Source organism: Oryctolagus cuniculus, chromosome 8 (genome assembly GCF_051225735.1).
Source record: "Oryctolagus cuniculus isolate XC-2025 breed Fujian yellow rabbit chromosome 8, ASM5122573v1, whole genome shotgun sequence".
In the NCBI taxonomy this organism is placed as follows: domain Eukaryota; kingdom Metazoa; phylum Chordata; class Mammalia; order Lagomorpha; family Leporidae; genus Oryctolagus; species Oryctolagus cuniculus.
The window spans coordinates 72,366,116-72,386,615 of record NC_142874.1 but is presented as its reverse complement, the minus strand read 5'-3'; the positions used below and the strand labels follow the sequence as shown (position 1 = coordinate 72,386,615).

Below are 20,500 nucleotides of genomic sequence, written 5' to 3'. Positions count from 1 at the left end.
TTTAGTAACTCTAGGTATCCTTATTCAAACCCTGTGAATTATGTTTTTAGCTATTACTTTTCCATAAAGGAATTGTTAATATTTTATGCATAGAAATAATGCATTCTCTGATTTCCTCATCTTCCATGTCCAATTCATTCATAAGTCCTCTAACCACAACCTCCAACACATAACCTAAATATGTCTTTTATTAAAGATTTATTTTATTTATTTGAAAGACAGAGTTACAGAGAAAGGTAGAGACAGAGAGAGAGGTCTTCTATTCACTGGTTCACTCCCCAGATGGCTGCAGCGACTGGAGCTGCACCGATCTAAAGCCAAGAGCCAGGAGCTTCCTCCAGGTCTCCCATGTGGGTGCAGGGGCCCAAGGATTTGGGCCATCTTCCACTGCTATCCCAGGCCATAGCAGAGAGCTGGATTAGAAGAGGAGCAGCTGGGACTAGAACCAGTGCCCATAAAGGATTTTGGCACTTCAGTCCAGGGCTTTAACCCACTGTGCCACAGTGCCAGCCCCTAAATATGTCTTTATATCTCTATTTTATAGCTATCATGGAGGTTCAGCCCACCACCATCCTTCACCTAATTTGCCTCCCTTCATTTTTATATCAGATAGCTTCTTAAAATCCTTCAATGGTTTCTCATCATGGAATAAAATCCAAACTCGACCACAGCCTACAAGACGACGTCCTCTGGACTGCCTAACTATCCCTGACCTTGCCTTGCACACTAACCTCAGATCTCCCTGTACCTCTAGTGCACTCCTATAATCGTCTTTTCTGTTTTGTCTCTTAAACACAACAAGCTCACTCTCACTTTGTATTCTTGTATTTGCTGCTCTTCCCCCCAGGATTTGAAGGCCAGCTTCTTAGCCAGGATTCTATTCAAATGTCAACTGTACAAAGATGGTGTCACTGACTATACTATTTAAAGTTGCCCACATTTCTCTCATCACTTTGCATTATTACTGTTTTATTGTTTATGGCACTTTGCTAGCTGAAGCTGTTTATTTGTTCACTGCCTGTCCCCACTCCAATGTAATCTATCAGAGCAGTGACCTCGCCTGCCACGTTCATCATTGCATTTAAATACACAGCACATAGGGCTCACTAGATATTTATTAAATGGTGAGAACTTCACTTTCTTTTTCAAAATTCAGATTTCCTTTGAGTATTCAGGTACTGATAGATTCAATATGTCCTCCAAAGACTATTTATAATGTTAATCAAAGGAACAAAGAAAAGTGAATTCTGGCTTCTGATAATTTAACTCATGCCAGTTAGTTTTGTGATTTTTTTTTCTTGTTGCCAACAGTACACAAGCATAATTTAGGACAAAATGTACCTCGAAATATCTTGATTTCCAACTCCAAGAAAAGATGCTATTACTATGTTGTCACAAGCTCCAAAAGCCATGTAAATTCATATCCTCAGTAACATCAGTAATTCCATGACTTATGCTAGGCAAGTCTTGACTGGTCTTTGCAACTTAGTTTCTTGTTCAGTTTAAGAATATGACAAAAGTTTACCTTATCAAGACACTATGCAGGGCCGGCGCCGCGGCTCACTAGGCTAATCCTCCGCCTAGCGGCGCCGGCACACCGGGTTCTAGTCCCGGTCGGGGCGCCGGATTCTGTCCCGGTTGCCCCTCTTCCAGGCCAGCCCTCTGCTGTGGCCAGGGAGTGCAGTGGAGGATGGCCCAGGTGCTTGGGCCCTGCACCCCATGGGAGACCAGGAAAAGCACCTGGCTCCTGGCTCCTGCCATCGGATCAGCGCGCTGCGCTGGCCGCAGCGCGCCAGCCGCGGCGGCCATTGGAGGGTGAACCAACGGCAAAGGAAGACCTTTCTCTCTGTCTCTCTCTCTCACTGTCCACTCTGCCTGTCAAAAAAAAAAAAAAAAAGACACTATGCAAAACAGTTTCCATTTATTGTGAGTACTGTATGATTTTTGTGTCTATGTTGGTACAATAACAACACATTAATCCCATGACAACATCAAAAGACTCTGTGCCATAAAGGCTGCCACATTCTTAGAGACAGGTTAAGGATTATATGTCATATGTCAAGTTAATTTGGAAGATTCTGTTGCAGTTGAGTCTAAAGATAAATTTGGAATTTATCTAGATGGAAAGAAAACTCATTCAACAGAAATTCAGTTTTGTCAACAAAGAATAATTAGTGCAATTCATTATAGTCATGTACCACTTAAGGATGGATGTATGTTCTGAGAAATGTGTTACTAGGTAATTTTGTCGTTATGCAAATATCAGAGTGCACTTGCACAATCCTACATGTTATAGGTCAATCATTAGATGTGGCTCTTGTTGTAGTCAATAAATCCTATAAACAAAATAGTAGCTATTGGCATAGGATGACACACTAGTTTAGGTCAAATTTGTTTTATATAATGAGTAGAAGTGTACTTTCTAAAATAGCAACAAAGTACCATATAATAATTGTATAAACCAGTAACAAAATTGTCTATTATCTAGTATTATGTACCATACATAATTTATGTACTATACTTTCATATGATGCAATAAGTAGGATTATTTACAATAACATCACCACAAACATGTGAACAATGTGTTGCACTACAACATTATGATGGCTACAATGTCAGTCACATGAAATTTTTAGTTCTCTTATAGTCTTATAGGTTCACTGTCATATACATTGTCATTGATGTAAACATCAATATATAGTGCATGACTAGATTTATCTCTCTCTCTCTCTATATATATATATATAATTCCCATATCTGTCTTTCTTTTCATAAAACCCAAGTTTATTCAAAAAAATCTATCCAGAAAGTCTGGAAAGGATAATAAATATCTGTACAGTGGCCGCCCGACACATGAAGTAGGGAGTGGGACACAGGACGGTCTTTACCGCGACTGTGGAGCTCGTGGCGAGTGCTGGCAGGAGCAGCGGGCGGAGATGCGGGTTTCAGAGCCGTGCTCGCCACGCTCCCAGCGTGGCCCGACACTGGCGCCGTGGGGGGAGCGAGGGTAACAAGACCCTCGACACTCGGGGAAGCTGGTCAGCTGTGCCGCTCTGGGCTCACAGCACTGGCTAACGTGAGGCCCGGCCAGCACTTGCAGACACGAGCACACGCACATTCCAGGGTCACGCGCAAACCTGCCCCACGCCCTCCTGGGGGGGGGGGGGGGTGGAGCCCTGCAGTGCAGGCTCTCCCATGGTGGGGCCGGGCTGGGCTTTCTCTCCAGCAGTGAGCGGCCCGCGCAGGGACCACGCAGCGCTGTTAGAGAACCCACAGACCTGATGGTCTCTCAGTCCTGCTTGGTGCTGGCGAGGGGGTGTCTACAATACCATGCGTGCATGGCCCGCGTGTGCAGGTGCGCAGTGCCCGCGGGCTGAAAACCGCACGCTGCCACCACTCACACGCCACAGGCTGCTTTGCACAGGGCTTCCGAACTTGACAGAATTGTGGCTTCTCTTCCGCAGGCTGACTCTGCTGACCGACGCCAGGTGGCCTGTTCCGGGTGGCGGCAGGGGCGACAGGTATCTGACAGTCTGCGCCCAGCCTGGCTGTGCCAGAGTCGTCCTCCGATACCCGCGGGACCCACGAAGGGACAGGGTTCCGGGTGCGGGGACTCGGGTTCCTCTGTGAGCTTGGTGTCTGGAAAGTAAGGCCGTTCGGGCGGGCGTAGGGGCAGCAGAGGCGCAAGCACACATGGAGGGAGCCGGGCCCGGTCACTCACTCCACTGCTTCTCTCTCCCTCCCTAAGAGCGAGCCGGCTTGAAGCCGAAACACACATGCGTACGCGTGCACATACTTGTGCATGCACACACACAGAGGAGCCCGGGGCCGAAGACTCCTGCAGTGGGTAGGCGAGGGACTCGCGAGCTCAGGACGACCCACTTTCCCCCAGGTTTTCCGAGACCTCAGGCCCAGAATGGCGGGGGTGGCCCCGGCCAGGGTCAGCTTCCCAGTTGCTAAAGTTTTGGTTGTCTGAGGGGAGAACAGCCCCTTGCGGAATCATTAAAGCTTCGGAGACACAGTCATAGTTAAGATCTGGAGACAGTGAGACCACGCTAAGGAATTTTTTTTTTTTTTTTTTTTTTTGAGTGAGGTACTGGAGTGGGTGGAGCTGTAGGGAAAAGAACCCAGGAAACAGGCGGGCGCCACGGCTCACTAGGCTAATCCGCCGTCTTGCGGCGCCAGCACACAGGGTTCTAGTCCCAGTCGGGGCGCCGGATTCTGTCCCAGTTGCGTCTCTTCCAGGCCAGCTCTCTGCTGTGGCCAGGGAGTGCAGTGGAGGATGGCCCTGCACCCGCATGGGAGACCAGGATAAGCACCTGGCTCCTGCCATCGGATCAGCGCGATGCGCCGGCCGCAGCGTGCTGGCCGCGGCGGCCATTGGAGGGTGAACCAACGGCAAAAGGAATACCTTTCTCTCTGTCTCTCTCTCTCTCACTGTCCACTCTGCCTGTCAAAAAAAAATTAAAAAGAAAAAAAAAAAAGAATCCAGGAAATAAATACGCGGCTTCTCAGTGCAATCCCGGCTGCCACAGACAGGAGCGAGCAAGTCCTGGGGTGGGGTGGGGGGGGCTAGGAGAGCGCCCCCTGCCCAGCCAGGCCGGGCTGCTTGGAGGATGGCCCCAGCCTCCAGAACGGGCACAGCACAGCACTGCCAGGACCCCGTCCAGGGGAAAACACCCACGCGGCGGACACGGCACACAGGCTCGGCTTCGGCATGGCACATGGCTGTGGCTGGCCGTGGAGCAGGAGTCGCGGCAGCCACGGTTTTCCTGAAGGCGAGCAGAGGTGAGTGCAGCCAACCCTGGCTATGGGCAGGTGGGAGGAGGGGTCCGAGCCCTCTGGAGCCTCCAGGCACCTCGTGGCCACCGAGGGGCCCTCACCTCAGCACAGCGGCCCCACCTCCTCAGGGCAGCCATCACGCCCTTCACCAGGTGCACCTCTTGTCTGCTGAGCTGGCTTTGGGACAGGTATACTATGCACAAATACTTAAGTGGGTATTTCTGAGGGTAATATCCTAGCATTATTTGTGTTGGCAAGGTATCAGAGTCAGCCTTAATATTCATCCTCAGGGAAATGGCTAATCAGAATGTGTGGTGTGTACATCCAATGGCATTATATATAGCGGTGAGTAAATAATGATTTTTTATACAGCAATGTGGATGAATCTTGAAATATAAGAAGAATGAATTCCACAAGACAAAGCAATTTATATACATTTAAACCACTCACACAAAGAGAACACAACAATATGTTGTATCTCATGGTCATATTTTCAGATACCTAGGTATCTATGTTGTATATATTAGTGTGAACATCACTGACAGGAAGGATGATGTAAATGAGAATAAATAGGACAAAGAGGAAAGAGCAAAAAATAATGAGAAGGGCATTGTGTGGGCTCAGTGATAGAAGAGTCTAAAATATTTGTAATTGAGGGCCATATGACTCATGGGTAATGTTTTGTGTCCTAATTTGGGTAAGAAATATTTAAAAATATCCAGGAAAAGGATACACAGGCTATAACAAACTCTGGGAGGATTTGTATGGCTTTATGAAAAAGACAATGTCTATTTGAGCAACACAAATTCTACCTGAAATATACTCCATCATTAAAAAGTACTACAAATTAATCTGAAATGAATTTGTCTCCAAAAATCATTCTAGGTGAGGAGCTGAAATTTGAAAATACGGCCATTTAATTTTTAAGGGAATTATCCTGTAAGTTTGAGAAATACAAAGCTACACCGTCAAAAGACTGTCTTTGCTGCGTGTCACGTAATCAGTCTGGAGAGTTTAAAAAGCACTAGCTTGTTCTGGTGTTAATTTCGAGAAAGCTTCTGGCTGCACCGGCCCTGCTTTCGCCGCAGGGGGGCGCCCAGGCCTCAGTGGAGGCTCAGGCCGCTGCCCAGCCCATGGTCATCCTGCCAGGACCCTCCGAGCTGCGGCATCGCTGGCCTCTACAAGGCACTAGGGGCCGCACTGCTCAGGGACGTCCCTGTCTCCTTCGTATACTGCGCTGTCTTTGCCATTCTGACCTAACGAGGACGTTAGGCGCCGAGGAAAAGTCGCCCTTCTGGGTGGCACTGCTGGCCGGCCGTGGCGGGCAGTGCAGCCGCGGGGGCCGGGAAGCCCTGTGACGTGGTGAAGTCTTGTCGATGACGGCAGCTGCTCGGAGTTTCTGAACTGCGCAGGAATGACCTGGCAGCGCGCTGGCCTCTGGACATATGGATGGGCGCCTCCTGCGGCACCCCGTCATCGCCCCTCTCTGCTCAACATCGCACAGGCGCTCTACACCCTGGGCATCGCGAATCCCGCCTGGAAGGGACTCCAGCACCCTCAAGGCCTGCTGGGTGCGATCAGAGCAGGGCAGTCAGCCCAGGACCATCCCTACCCTGTGCCCTCTGGTGAGCCCTGCAATCCCCACCCACTCCAGAGTAGGGTTCAGGTACTGTGAGGGGAGTGTGCATGTGTGTGTGCATTTTGCAGAGCAGCTTGTGCCCACCAGTCCTTAGCTGACCTGGCTCCTTGCAGATACAAGAGGCTGCTGGCCGTCTCCATGTTCCCAGGCACTAAGCAAGCTGGTGAGCTGTCTGCACCCAGACTCTCTGCTGACCTGTCCAGATGTCCTTCTCCAGCCTGGCCCTTCTTGCAGCATCTTATGCACACTGCTCTGCTGAGATCCCACCCTTGCTCTGGGATTGGCCAAGCCAGAGGGCAGGCATGAAGGCCAGTGTGGAGACTAGGGACCCCTGTTTTGCTCCAGGAGGCCAGGCATGTCCTCCCAGGGCCAACCCCGTTCTCTGGGCTCTGCTTAAAGGCCCTGATGACGCTGAAAGCTCTACCCCTGCAGACTCCTCCATGCCGTGAATTGAGGCAGACTCTGCCTGCTGTGTCCATGCCATGTGATCCTGGTGATGATTGTGTCCCCAAAACCAGGCCCCAGGTCAGAGGCCCACCCAGGTGTGCTCAGGCCTGGACCTTCTAGTTCACAGGGGTTCCTGGGAGCTGCCCGAGCCTGTCCCATTGTACCTTGAAACTGCTGCTACTCCTAGAGAATTGCTTGTTTTTCTTTTGAGGAGTTTTAGGAAGTTGTGACTTTTTGCATCTCATCACATAACAAAATAAGTAAATATTCTGTGTAGAAAAAAATAAACATGTAAGTTAAAATTATGCTTTGAATCATGGTTTAATACATTTAGTAAAATGTTTTAGGACTCACTAAATATGTTTCTTGTCACGATTTTGTCATTTCTTTATTCAGTATAGTTCTGGACATATCATCCCTTACCTTTTCAACATTTTTCATGCTCTGGAAACATAAAATGTGGCAATGCTTCTAAGGCACCCTGAGCAAACTGGGTGCAGTTGCTTGTAGCCAGAGGCGACTGCCCCCACCATGGTCCTGCTCTACCCCTAAGGGCTGGAGAGCATGCTGTCTCCAAACTCTTACAACCATGTGTGTCCCAGTACCCTGATTAGCAAACTGGACGAATGCTTTGGAATTTTTCAAAAGAAAGAGATTCCTTTCCAGCCTCTAGTGTTGAAACTCACTAGAATATGATGAGACGTCCTGTTTTATAAAGAATTTAAAAGTAATAAGAGATAGTGGAGTACTACTCACCATGAAAGAGTGGCAGAGATTCAACGACGATCAAGATTTTCTCATGATACAATTGTTATTACCATTCTTATTAAGAATCATTTATATTTGGAATCAGGAAATGAGTGTCTGGGTTTATTAATACTTAAGAGTTGCTACTAGGGAGGTATAGAGAGATGGACACGCAGACAAAAATAACAATGGGGTGAGCATAGGAGACTAAAGTAGAGGTAAAACCAGAGAATATTCCAGAGTAATAAGTCACAAACTGTTAAGACATACACTCTATAAAAAACTAGAACAGAGGAACTGGCAGGTGCTAAGCACAAAGCAAAAAAGAAAAAAAGGGTGTGTGTGTGTGTGTGTGTGGAAAACCTGACTGTCTGGTTTGATCAGTTTACATTGTGTATATGTGTTGAAATATTACACTCTACCCCACAAAATTGTATAAGAGTTACGTGTTAATCAAAAATTAAATAAAAATAAAGATGCCTTACCAAATTGTTTCTTAAAAAGGAATAAAGGCTGTTCAGATAACCTTTCAGTGTCCAGAGTAACTGGTGGAGGTGCTGAGGCGATACTGCTGGGACTATCCATTTCCCACACTGTACTCTGCACCACATCGCTGTGAGACAGGCGTAAGTTTGGGGACAGAAAGAAAGAAATCCTTTATCAAATAAATCTTAGAAATTTTGAAATTAAAAATTATACTTGATGCTTGATTTCTCAGCCTTTAATGTACTGATATTCTTTGTGTTTCCAGACACCATAATATACACCTTTATCAAATGAATTATTGGTGAGCTTTTCACAATATTTAGTAAATTTGATGGAATTCAGTGCTATGGTTTATCTGTGGTTTGTCCTCTGAAAGTTCACTTGTCCCTCAGGGTGGTGTTGTGGAGGTGGCATCAGGTGGGAGATGATTAGGTCATTGGGGACATTGCCCTCAGAAAGGATTAATGTAGTTCTGTGGGACCTCAGTTAATTCTCAAGAGAATGAGTTGTTATAAATTAGTGAGTCTAACTCCTAGATATCTCTCTCTCTCTCTCTCTCTCTCTTTCTCTGGCTTATGTCTTGCCATGTTCTCTCTCCCCCTAGAATATGCTGCTGTGAGGTCACCCACCATGATGCAACACCACCAAGGGATTCCACAACAGAAGCTGAACCGATGGAGCCACCTGATCTTGGATTTTCAGGCTCAAAAATTGTGAGCTAAATAAACTTCTTTTTGTAAAGTACCCAGCTTCAGGTGTGTTGTGATAGCAACAGAAAACAGCAATAGAGTCAGTGACCCAACTGTGTATTTTAATTTCATTTTTTTACATGTTATAGTTTTTCTAATTTTTCTGTAATAAAAATATGTCATTTTTACTGTGAAAAAGGAGGGCTTGTTACATTTTTCTATATGACTTTGTATGAAACATACAGTCCCAAAAACTAGAAGGAAATATACAAATTGTAACCATGATTATCCTGGAGTAGTGAGGCATTACTTTTTTCTATTTTTGTATTTTTTCTATGATGAACATGGGGAAAACCTTAATAATGTATACATCTCTTGGATAGATAGGAGAAAACTACCCTTTTTTTTTTTAACTTTTATTTAATGAATATAAGTTTCCAAAGTACGAATAATGGATTACTATGGCTTCCCCCCCATACCGTCCCTCCCACCCACAACCCTCCCCTTTCCCACTCCCTCTCCCCTTCCATTCACATCAAGATTCATTTTCGATTATCGAAAACTACCCTTTCTAAGGTGTGCTCTTTAAGTGAACTGCTGTCAAGTCGGTGTTTAGGTAAGCCTTGCTGTTTATACATCTTAGCCTACTCCTAGGAAAATCAAAAGCCTTCATATATCTTAAATTGAGGGACTGAAAGGAGGCCATGGAGACTGATCATCAAAAGAAAATCTTAAAAAGTATTAATATGAAGATTTCAAAATTGCATTACATAATTTACAGCAAAGCTGTCACCTCCCTGGTGTGGACCCCGGCAAGGACTGGGTCACTCCCTTTCAAGGGAAGATGGGCAGCTTTAGAAGGGACAGTGATTTCTCTTTAATATAATGTTGCTCCCTAAAACCCAGAGCTACCAAAGACAATTAAAGAATATGAACCTAAATATCCTGAGGATGTTTTCTCTATTGCCTGATCAAGAATCACAACTGAAGCAAGTTATAAATACTATAAAGTTTTGAAAGAAAACAACACTTTAGCAGCCAATCAATTCTGTGTTGAGTCTAGGTTAAACTTAGTTTCTGATTAATAAAATACTTTAGTCAATTTTATTTTCCAGAAAACTTAAGATATGTTAGTTAATAAGTTGCTCTACATCTAAAATATTATCAATACATAGGTAAAAATAAAAAAGAGAATAATAAACATACATGGCTTTAATGCTTTCAGTGAGGTTTGTTTCAAAAGAGAGGAACTGCTTTCCTCTCTTTGTGAAGCCTCTAATCTCAGATCCAGCAGCAACAAAAATCTTCTCCTGAGGTGTGTTCAGAACCCCTCCTAGTTCCAGCCTCTCGATCTTCAGGCCTGGTAAAGTCTTGAACACAGTCTGCAAACATCATTCATGGAACAAACGGTAAGACACAAGTTTCTTTATTGTAAGCATTTTCCTTTACCATAAAATACACTATGATTTTAAATTTATAAAATATTAGAGTTCTAATACATAGAAACAACCATAGATAAGAACCTATTCAGGGGGCCAATGCTGTGGTGCATGTTAATCCTCTGCCTGCAGTGCCAGCATCCCATGTGGGTGCTGGTTTGAGTCCCAGCTGCACCACTTCCGATCTAGCTCTTTGCTTTGGCCTGGGAAAGCAGTAGAAGATGGCCCAAGTGCTTGGGCCCTGCACCCATGTGGAGATCCAGAAGAAGCTCCTGGCTCCTGGCTTTGGATCAGCTCCGCTCTGAATGTTGCGGACATTTTGGGGGGTGAACCAGCAGATGGAAAACCTTTCTGTCTCTCCCTCTCACTGTCTGTAACTCTACCCCTCAAATAAATAAATAAAATCTTTAAAAAAAAAAGTAAAAATCTATTCAGGTCTTCAGGGGGTTGTTTTGGAAAATATTTCTACATACATAATAATGACCTAATTGAAGTCTATACTCTTATATTTCTAAGCAGGGTTCACTAATCATCACTGTTAACAGCACTAAATTTTTTAAGATTTATTTTATTCTTTGAAAGACAGAGTTACAGAGAGGGGTAGAGCCAGAGAGAGGGAGAAAGTCCTCCATTACCCGTTCACTCCCCAAATAACTGCAACAGCCAGAGCTTAGCTGATCTGAAGCCAGGAGCCAGGAGTTTCTTCTGGGTCTCCCATGTGGGTGCAGGGGCCCAAGGACTTGGGCCATCTTCTATTGCTTTCCCAGGCCACAGCAGAGAGGTGGATTGGAGGTAAAACAGCTGGGACTTGAACCCATGTCCACATGGGATGCTGGCGCTGCAGGCCAGGGCTTCAACCTGCTGCACCACAGCACCAGCCCCAACATCACTAAATTTATGAAAATACAGAATCTCAGGTCCAACACCAGATCTACCAAATGGGAATCAGCATTTTAACAAGATTTCCCAGCTGGGTCCTATACACATTAAAGTTTGAGAAGCACTGTTTTAAGCAATATTCTTATCCACAGGAAAGCCTAAGTATCAAAATCTTTAATTAGGTCCACCAGATACCATTTTCACATTTTAATCATTTTTTTTTTCATTTTTGACAGACAGGGTGGACAGTGAGAGAGAGACAGAGAGAAAGATCTTCCTTTTTGCCATTGGTTCACCCTCCAATGGCCGCTGCGGACGGCGCACCGCGCTGATCTGAAGGCAGGAGCCAGGTGCTTCCCTTGGTCTCCCATGGGGTGCAGGGCCCAAGCACTTGGGCCATCCTCCACTGCACTCCCTGGCCACAGCAGAGAGCTGGCCTGGAAGAGGGGCAACCAAGACAGAATCCGGTGCCCCGACTGGGACTAGAACCCGGTGTGCCGGCGCCGCAAGGCAGAGGATTAGCCTATTGAGCCACGGCACTGGCCTAATCATCTTTATTTAAAAAAAGATTTTTCCTTATTTGAAAGGCACAGTCACAGGGAAAGAGAGGGGAAAGACACAGAGAGAGATCTTTCATCCACTGTTTCACTCCCCAGATGGCCACAACAGCCAGGGCTGGACCAGACAGATGGCAGGAACCAGGAGCTTCTTCTGGGTCTCCCATATGGGTGGGCCATCTTCTGCTGCTTTCCCAGGCACATTAGCAGGGAGCTGGATAGCAGAAGTAGAGCAGCTGGGACTCAAACAGGCACCATTATGAGATGCCAACATCACAGGGGGCAGCTTTACCTGCTACACCACAAGGCTGGTCCCTAATCATCTCTTTGAAATTAATCTCTTGGGGCAGGTGCTGTGGTGAAACAGGTAAAACTGCCCCTGCAGTGCCAGCATCCCACATGGGTACCGGTTTGAGTCCCAGCTGCTCCACTTCCAATCCTGCTCTGTGCTATGGCCTGGGAAAGCAGTAGAAGATGGCCTAAGTCCTTGGGCCCTTGCACCCATGTGGGCCTTCACAACCCCTTCTCCCTTGTCTGTATTTTAGAAAAATTTTTAACCTAGGAGTATTCAACAAGTAGTACATTTCATTTAGAAAAGTTTGTTGGGGGCTAGTCTTATGGCGTAGCAGGTTAAGTTGCCTCCTGGAACACCAGTGTTTCCTGAGGGCACCAGTTTGAGTGCCAGCCCCTCTACTTCTGACCCAGCACCCTGATTATGCACCTGGGAAAGCAGCAGAAGACAGCCCAAGTCCCTGGGTCCCTGAACCCATGTAGGAAAACCAGATGAAGCTTCTGGCTCCTGGCTTCAGGCTGGCCCATCCAGAGCCATTGCAGCCACTTGGCGAGTAAATCAACAGATGGAACATATCTCTCCCTCTCTCTATAACTGCCTTTCAATAAGTAAATATTTTTAAAGATTTATTTATTTATTTGAAAGGCAGAGTTACAGAGAGGTAGAGAGAGGACTTTCACACACTGGTCCACTCCCCAGATGGTTGCAACGGCCGAAGCTGTGCCAATCTGAAGCCAGGAGCCAGGAGCCAGGAGCTTCTTCCAGGTCACCAATGTGGATCCAGGGGCCCAAGTCTTCTACTGCTTTCCTAGGCCATAGCAGAGAGCTGGATCAAATATAGAGCAGTCGAGACTTGAACCAGTGCCCATAAGGGATGCCAGCACTGCAAGTGGTAGCTTTACCCACTATGCCACAGCACTGGCCCCCAGTAAAATAAATGTAAAAAGAAGAGAAAGAAAAGCTTTTCTCACTTGCATTGAAGCTACACTTACCACTGTTTCTCCTTTCTTCATGCCAAAGCACATAACTACCCCATCATTGTCTCCAATAACCACCTGTAATAGATTGAAGAGAATCCAAAATTATTATAACTATGTCCTTTATGAGAAAAGCAAGATTCTCAATAAATAAATTATGACTTTAAAAATAGATCAGAAGCTGGTGCTCTGTTATAGTGGGTAAAGCCGCTACCTGCAATGCCAGCATCCCATATGGGCACTATCAGTTTGAGTCTCGGCTGCTTGACTTCCTTTCTTTTTTTTTTTATAGATTTATTTATCTATTTGAAAGTCAGAGTTAAACAGAGAGAGAAGGAGAGGCAGAGAGAGAGAGAGAGAGGTCTTCCATCCACTGGTTCACTCCCCATTTGGCTGCAATGGCCAGAGCTGCACCAATCCAAAACCAGGAGCCAGGAGCTTCTTCCGGGTCTCCCACATGGGTGCAGGGGCCCAAGGACTTGGGCCATCTTCTACTGCTTTCCCAGGCCATAGCAGAGAGCTGTATCGGATGTAGAGTAGCCAGGACTTGAACCGGCACCCATGTGGGATGCTGGCACTGTAAACAGCAACCTTATCCACTACACCACAGCACCAGTCCCTTGGCTACTCTACTTCCCATCTAGCTCTCTGCCATGGCCTGGAAAAGTGGTGGAAGAGGGTCCAAGTCCTTGGGCCCCAGCAGATGGAAGACCTGTCTCTCTGCCTCTGCCTCTCTGTAACTTTGCCTTTCAAATAAATAAATAAATCTTAAAAAAAAAAAAAAAAGTAGAGAGGTAAGAATATCTATGAAAACAACTCCCACAAAAACTAACCCTCCATGGAGCCAGAGCTGTGGCATAGTAGGTTAAGCCTCTGTCTGCAGCACCAGCATCCCATATGGGCACTGCTTCATGTCCCAGATGCTCTTCTTTATGATCCAGCTCTCTGCTTGTGTCCTGGCAAAGCAGTGGAAGACGGCTCAAGTGCTTGGGCCCTGCACCCACATGGAAGATCCAGAATGAAGTTCCTGGCTCCTGGCTTCAGATCAGCTCAACTATGGCCATCGCAGCCATCTGGGGAGTGAACCAGCAGGTGAAAGACCTCTCTGTCTCTCCCTCTCTGTCTGTAACTCTACCTCTCAAATAATAATAATTTAAAAAAATCTTTAAAACTATTCCTCTGAAGAGTAAGAAAGGGCTAAAAGAGAAAACTATGAAGAATCAATATGAAAGTTATTGGCAACTTCAAATTCACGGAAAATAGAATTAGAAAATAACATTTATTTCAGTGCAAATTTTTTGAAATTTATGCATATGCGAGTTCATGAAAAATGTATATTATGAGAAAATTATGCATGGATTTCAAAACTTTCTGCACCAAAATTAACTTTTCTTGAATGTATTTATTTATTACTTGACAGGTAGAGTTATAGACAGTGAGAGAGAGAGATAGAAAGGTCTTCCTTCCGTTGGTTCACCCCCCAAATGGCCACTATGGCCGGCGCTACGCCGATCCAAAGCCAGAAGCTAGGTGCTTCCTCCTGGTCTCCCATGTGGGTGCAGACTATCAAATAAGGTTGTGATCAAACTGCTTAATAATCTCTAAAACCTTTTTAATGGGAAATGTTGAGCAAATGAATAAGTACACAAAACATCATTCAACAATTACTAACACATGGCCAGTGGATTATTTTGAAATAAACATAGAGCGAAATTTTAGCACTTTTTTCTCAGAGACAGATAATCAAGCAGACAAAAGATATTACAGAAACAATTACCTTTTACCTAATATACATGTGTCTATGTTTCTATGTGTGCATGTACAGTTGAGGGACCCTCAAAAAGTTCATGGAAAATGCATGTTACAAAAACATTATGCATAGATTTCATATTTTGCTTCAAAATAAACCTTTTATAAATTGTCTGAATAGGATCCAGTTAGAAAGGATCCTCTTCAGCACAGTGCCGGCCATGGAGGCCATTTGGGGAGTGAATTTGGGGAGTGAACCAACGGAAGGAAGACCTTTCTCTCTGTCTCTCTCTCACTGTCTAACTCTGTCAAATAAAAAAAAAAAGGATCTTCTATCACAGAAAAATGAATTCTGCTAAACTAAAGCAAAAACATCAAATTTATGATGAAGCTCATGTGGAAGAATGGTGAAATCGTTGTTTTACAAAAATGTATGGGAACAATGCCACAAAGAAATCAACAATCTGCAAATGGATAATTTAAGAAGGGACCAGATAACACTGAATATGAAACACCTAGCAGACCATTCAATATGGGATGAAAAATTAATCTTGTTGGTGCCCAAATTGAAGAAGATTAACAATTAACATCAGAAATTGTAGCCAACATAATAGATCCTCAACTGGTTCAGCTTATTGAGTCCTGGCTAAAAATTAAACTGCAGCAAACATTCTGATGAACAAGTGGCCAAACTGTTATATCTAGATCAGCTGCAGTCAAGAGCAGAGCTTTTAAAATAAAAGATTTCTTCAAAGAACTAGACCAAGAGTTGAAGCATTGTTTTACCAGTACAATCCTGAAGACAAAGCAAAATCAAAGCAATGGCTACCAGGATGAGGTGAAAGTAGTCCAATAACAGCAAAAGTGGACTGGTGATGAGCAAAATCATGGGAACAATTTTTTGGGAAGCTCAAGGAATTTTGTTTGTTGGCTTCTTGGAAGACCAAAAAATGAATACTTATTAACAGAGTGTTCTGATAAAGCTAACCAAAGTTTAGCATAAACTTCTTTTTGTTTAGCTCAGAAAAGCTTCACCAGAGAAATCAGAACAATGTTCCTACTTATTCCTTTCATCAAACAATTTTTCTGAGTTGTTAATGGGAAATAATTAGGAATCCACCTCACATTCTTGACTTGGATCCTTTTGACTTCTTTTTATTTCCTAATCTAAATATATATATATATATATATGTGTGTGTGTGTGTGTGTGTGTGTATATATATATATGTACTGGCACTATGGTGTAGCCAGTAAAGTTGCTACCTGCAGGACCAGCATCCCATATGGGTGCCAGTTCAGGTCCCAGCTGCTCCACTTCTGATCCAGCTCCCTGCTAATGTATCTGGGAAAGCAGAAGATGGCCCAAATCCTTAGGCTCCTGCACACACACAGAAGACCTGGATGAAGCTCCTGGCTTCTGGCTTCAGCCTGATCCAGCCCCAGCCACTGTGGCCATTTGGAGAGTAAACCAGTGGATGGAAGCTCTCTCTCCCTTTCTCTTTTTTTTCTCTCTCTGCCTCTGCCTCCGCCTCACATTCTATGTAACTCTTTCAAATAAGTAAATAAATCTTTAAAATATATCTTTAAAGGGTACCCATTTCCTTCAGTTAATAATAGTAATAAAAAAGATTGCTTTGACATGATTAAACTTCCAGGACCCTCCATTCTTTCAGGTGGAACTAAATGGCTGTAATATTGCTTACAAAAGTAGCTTGAACTTGATGGAGCTTATGTTGAGAACTACAGGTTATATTTTTACCTTTTAATTCTGTTTTCTGTTAACTGTTTTTTTTTTTTAGATTTATTTATTTAATTTGAAAGTCAGAGTTACACACAGAGAGATGGAGAGGCACAGAGAGAGAGGTCTTCCATCTGCTGGTTCACTCCCCAGTTGGCCACAATGACCGGAGCTGTACCATTTCGAAGCCAGGAGCCAGGAGCTTCTTCTGGGTCTCCCATGCTGGTGCAGGGGCCCAAGCACTTGGGCCATCTTCCACTGCTTTCCCAGGCCACAAGCAGAGACCTGGATCGGAAGTGGAGCAGCAGGAACTTGAACTGGCACCCATATGGGATGCGATATAAGGCATGGCAAGCGGCAGCTTTACCTGCTACACCACAGCGCCAGCCCCTGTTAACTGTTTTTTAAGATTTTTTTAATTTATTTGAAAGGCAGAGTTAGAGAGATGAAGAGGCAGACAGAGATATCTTCCATTCACTGGTTCACTCCCCAAATGGCTGCAACAGGGGAGCTGGGTGCCATAGGCTGCAGCTTTACTCACTATGCCACAGCACCAGCCTCTCCTTTAACTTTTTGAAGTCTCCTCATGTATTTAATGGGAACTGTGTTCCTATATAGATCTTTCAGAAAAATCTGTTTTGGAAAGTTGTCAAATTCTCCCTGCATCCTCACATGGTCTTCTGCCTGTATCTGTGTCTCATCTCCTCCTCTTTTTATGTGGACATCAGTCATATTGGATTGGGGTCCAATCTAATGACTTCATTTTAAATCCTTTACCTCTTTAGAGACTGTCTCCAGCTACATCTGAGATACTCCAGGTTAGAACTTCAGCATCTGTGCTGGGTCACACAGTTCAGCCCACAGCAGAAGGGAACCGTCTGATCTCAAAAGGTCAGAAGAAATTAAAGAGGAAAGAAGAGACATAAAAAGGAAGATTACACATTCGGATGTGTCACAAAGATGTCTAAAGGTAAGCCAAAAGGGGAAAAATATGTGCAAAGAATTAACCTTTGAAAACTTTATAGAAATTAATGATTAAAAGAAATACAGTAATTCCAATAACAAATACAAAACATACATAATTCATAAAGAAAATAGATATTGAATAATCATTGAAATCTATTACCTTGTAATCAGTAATATTAAAGCATAATACTTTTTATTTTGCCTTTCAAATTAGAAAAAATGTAAATGATGACACAATATTGTGTAAAGGAAACTTGTGCTCAACTGTGATATTTTAAACCATAATAAGATACTTTTCAAAAGCAGCTTAGCCATATGTATCCATACCTATGAATGTCTGGCTATATTTTCACCCTGTAGTCCCGATGGGAATACTTAGTCTATGGAAACAAGATAAAGTAGGTAAGAGGTCATTTGAAGCATTATTTAAAATAGGGACCTAACTGTCCAAAAATAGGAAATGGTGGATCCATCCACTTTGTGGACTATTACATAGCCATTGAAAGGGAATACAATGAAGACTATATAACAATTTAGAAAGCATTCAGAAAATAGCCAAAGAGGACATAAAGCAGGGGATTATATGATTACAATTATGTGAAAGGGGTATTAAGAAATGCATCAAAAATTGTTTGGGGCCGGTGTTGTGGCTCAGTGGGTTAATGCCCTGGCCTGAAGCACCAGCATCCCATATGGGTGCTGGTTTGAGACCCGGCTGTTCTACTTCCAATCCAGCTCTCTGCTATGGCCTGGGAAAGCAGTAGAAGATGGCCGAATCCTTGGGTCCCTGCCCTTTCGTGGGAGACCTGGAAGAGGCTCCTGGCTCCTGGCTCCTGGCTTCGGATTGCAAGGTACTGATAAAGGCTGGGCTATGTCAGCGGGCACCAGCTCCTCCCATGGATGATTTTTCTGTGTCCCTTCTCAGGCCCTGACAATGCATGCTAACAACTTAGGGAAAGTGGTATGGATATCATTTTTACTACTTTTTTATTTTCATTTTAACAAACAATCAAAATAACAAAAGCTGGATTAAGTGGAAATTATTTTTTAGAAAACAACCTTTTGAGGGGAATATGAAGCGTATTCTACGGCTGGATCAGATTTTAGGAACCGTCAATGTTTTCCCACTTGGATTCACAAACCCCTTTCATGGCACTTTATTTTTTCTTTTTTAAGATTTACTTATTTATTTGTAAGTCACAAAGAGAGAGGGAGAGACAGAGAGAGGGATCTTCCATCCACTGGTTCACTCCCCAGATAGCTGCAATGGCCAGGGCTGGGCCAGGAACTTCATCCAGGTCTTTCACATAGGTGCTGGGGCTCAAGCACGTGGGCCATCTTCGGCATTTTCCCGGGTGCATTCACAGGGAGCTGGATCAAAAGTGGAGAGCCAGAACACAAACTGGTGCCCATATGTGACTCCAGAGTCAAAGGTGGCAGCCTTACCCACTATGCCACAACAACAGCCCTTCATGCCACTGTATAATATTTCCAAGTACTATATAATCTTTAGAAGTCCTTAGGGGTTTTAATAATTGTCTCATTTTTCATTTTATATGATTGAAAGGTAATTTTTAAAGAAAAGCTGTTTTACTTTAAATTGCTATAGTATTTAAGATAGTATTATGAAATTCATCTTTATGTGATCTTTACAATGTTTGTAACAAAGACAAATACTGGCAATTCTTAGTTTCTATTTAACAAGTGATGCCCACTGTTTAAATTAATTGTGCAAAAGAATTTATTTTGAAATCACATTATTTTGAAACACTAAAATAAGGCCATGACATTGCCTCAAAAATAGATTAAAAGAGTTTGCAAAATGATATTTGAAATTTTGTCATTTTTCATATAAAAAAACAAGTACTTTATTCTGTATGTTCTGTCTTGGTTCTAAAAGATCAGCAAAGGTTTCAAACTACTAATGTTAAACATGTCTCAAAAAATCATCAGGTGGGAAGTTTTCATTCATAATACAGGAATGCCAAGTTATACAAAATGGCCACTGTATATTTTCTTTGTAAACATGCTTTAAGGTCCTAGAGACAACTTGGTGTTTTACCTGAAAACCAACAGATGATTTCTTCTTGGCCATGATAAAGATCACCTTGAGATAAAGTTGCAGAATTTTGTATGCACCTCATTAATCTATAGCCTTGTGTTGTGGTATTAAAGCCATAAATATGAGTAAAAAATTAAAATGATTAAAAATACAAGCAATTTAAGGGGCTAGCACTGTTGTACAACGGGTTAAACCCTTGCAGTGCCAGCATCCCATATGGGCGCCGATTCGAGTCCCACCTGTTCCACTTCCCTACTAATGGCCTTGGAAAGCAGTGGAGGACAGCCTAAGCGCTTTGTCCTCTGCACCCACATAGGAGACAGAGGAAACTCCTGGCTCCTGGCTTTGACCTGACTCAGTGCCAGTCACTGCAGCCATTTGGGAAATGAACCAATGGATGGAAGACCTCTCTCTCTCTCTCTTTCTCTACCTCTCTCTGTAACTCTGCCTTTCAAATAAATAAAAACAAAAATATCTCTTAAAAAAAGCAATTTAAATTGCATTTAAGTCAAAACTATCAACACAATTAGTGGTGATCTGCTGAGTGTCTGAGTCATAAGCATACACACTAGTTTTCACTAACACATAGAACAAATTTGGAAACTCTGAAACTCTTGTTTTAAAGGAAAATAATTTATAGAAGCCCATATAAGGTGGATTTTTTTTTTTTGATAGGCAGAGTGCACAGTGAGAGAGAGAGACAGAGAGAAAGGTCTTCCTTTTTTCCGCCAGTTCACCCACCCCCCAATGGCCACTGTGGCCACTGCACCGCGCTGATCCGAAGCCAGGAGCCAGGTGCTTCTCCTGGTCTACCATGTGGGTGCAGGCCCCAAGGACTTGGGGCATCCTCCACTGCACTCCCGGGCCACAGCAGAGAGCTGGACTGGAAGAGGAGCAACCAAGACAGAATCCAGTGCCCCAACTGGGACTAGAACCCGGGGTGCCGGTGTCACAGGCGGAGGATTAGCCTATTGAGCCGCGGCGCCAGCTGGTTGATCTGTTTTTTTAAAAAAATAGAGACAGTAATGCCAATCATTACCATCTTGAATGA

The 20,500-nt window shown here is 44.0% G+C and overlaps 1 protein-coding gene across 3 annotated transcripts; it reads left to right on the top strand.

Annotated features, from left to right (window-relative positions):
* The first annotated feature begins 3,186 nt into the window (after positions 1 to 3,186).
* Positions 3,187 to 19,210, top strand: LOC149125050 (uncharacterized). Of its 3 annotated transcripts, XM_089302542.1 has the most exons (6): positions 3,188 to 3,355; positions 3,465 to 4,788; positions 5,668 to 6,407; positions 8,706 to 8,814; positions 17,207 to 17,391; positions 18,123 to 19,210. In XM_089302542.1, the coding sequence occupies exons 3-5, from the start codon at positions 6,197 to 6,199 to the stop codon at positions 17,301 to 17,303; spliced, it is 417 nt and encodes a 138-aa protein (XP_089158668.1). In that variant the 5' UTR covers positions 3,188 to 3,355; positions 3,465 to 4,788; positions 5,668 to 6,196; the 3' UTR covers positions 17,304 to 17,391; positions 18,123 to 19,210. The 3 variants fall into 3 exon arrangements, 1 of the variants encoding a protein (XP_089158668.1); XR_016212000.1 differs by lacking the exon at positions 5,668 to 6,407 and having other exon boundaries at positions 3,187 to 3,355; XR_016211999.1 differs by lacking the exons at positions 5,668 to 6,407; positions 17,207 to 17,391; positions 18,123 to 19,210 and having other exon boundaries at positions 8,706 to 8,845.
* Positions 19,211 to 20,500: the final 1,290 nt, after the last annotated feature.

Coding starts and splice junctions, on each gene's coding strand:
- LOC149125050 (XM_089302542.1), top strand. CDS start 6,197: ATGACCTGGCAGCGCGCTGGCCTCTGGACATATGGATGGGCGCCTCCT. Junction 6,408..8,705: donor TCCCTACCCTGTGCCCTCTG/GTGAGCCCTGCA, acceptor CTCTCCCCCTAG/AATATGCTGCTGTGAGGTCA. Junction 8,815..17,206: donor GATTTTCAGGCTCAAAAATT/GTGAGCTAAATA, acceptor TTACCTCTTTAG/AGACTGTCTCCAGCTACATC.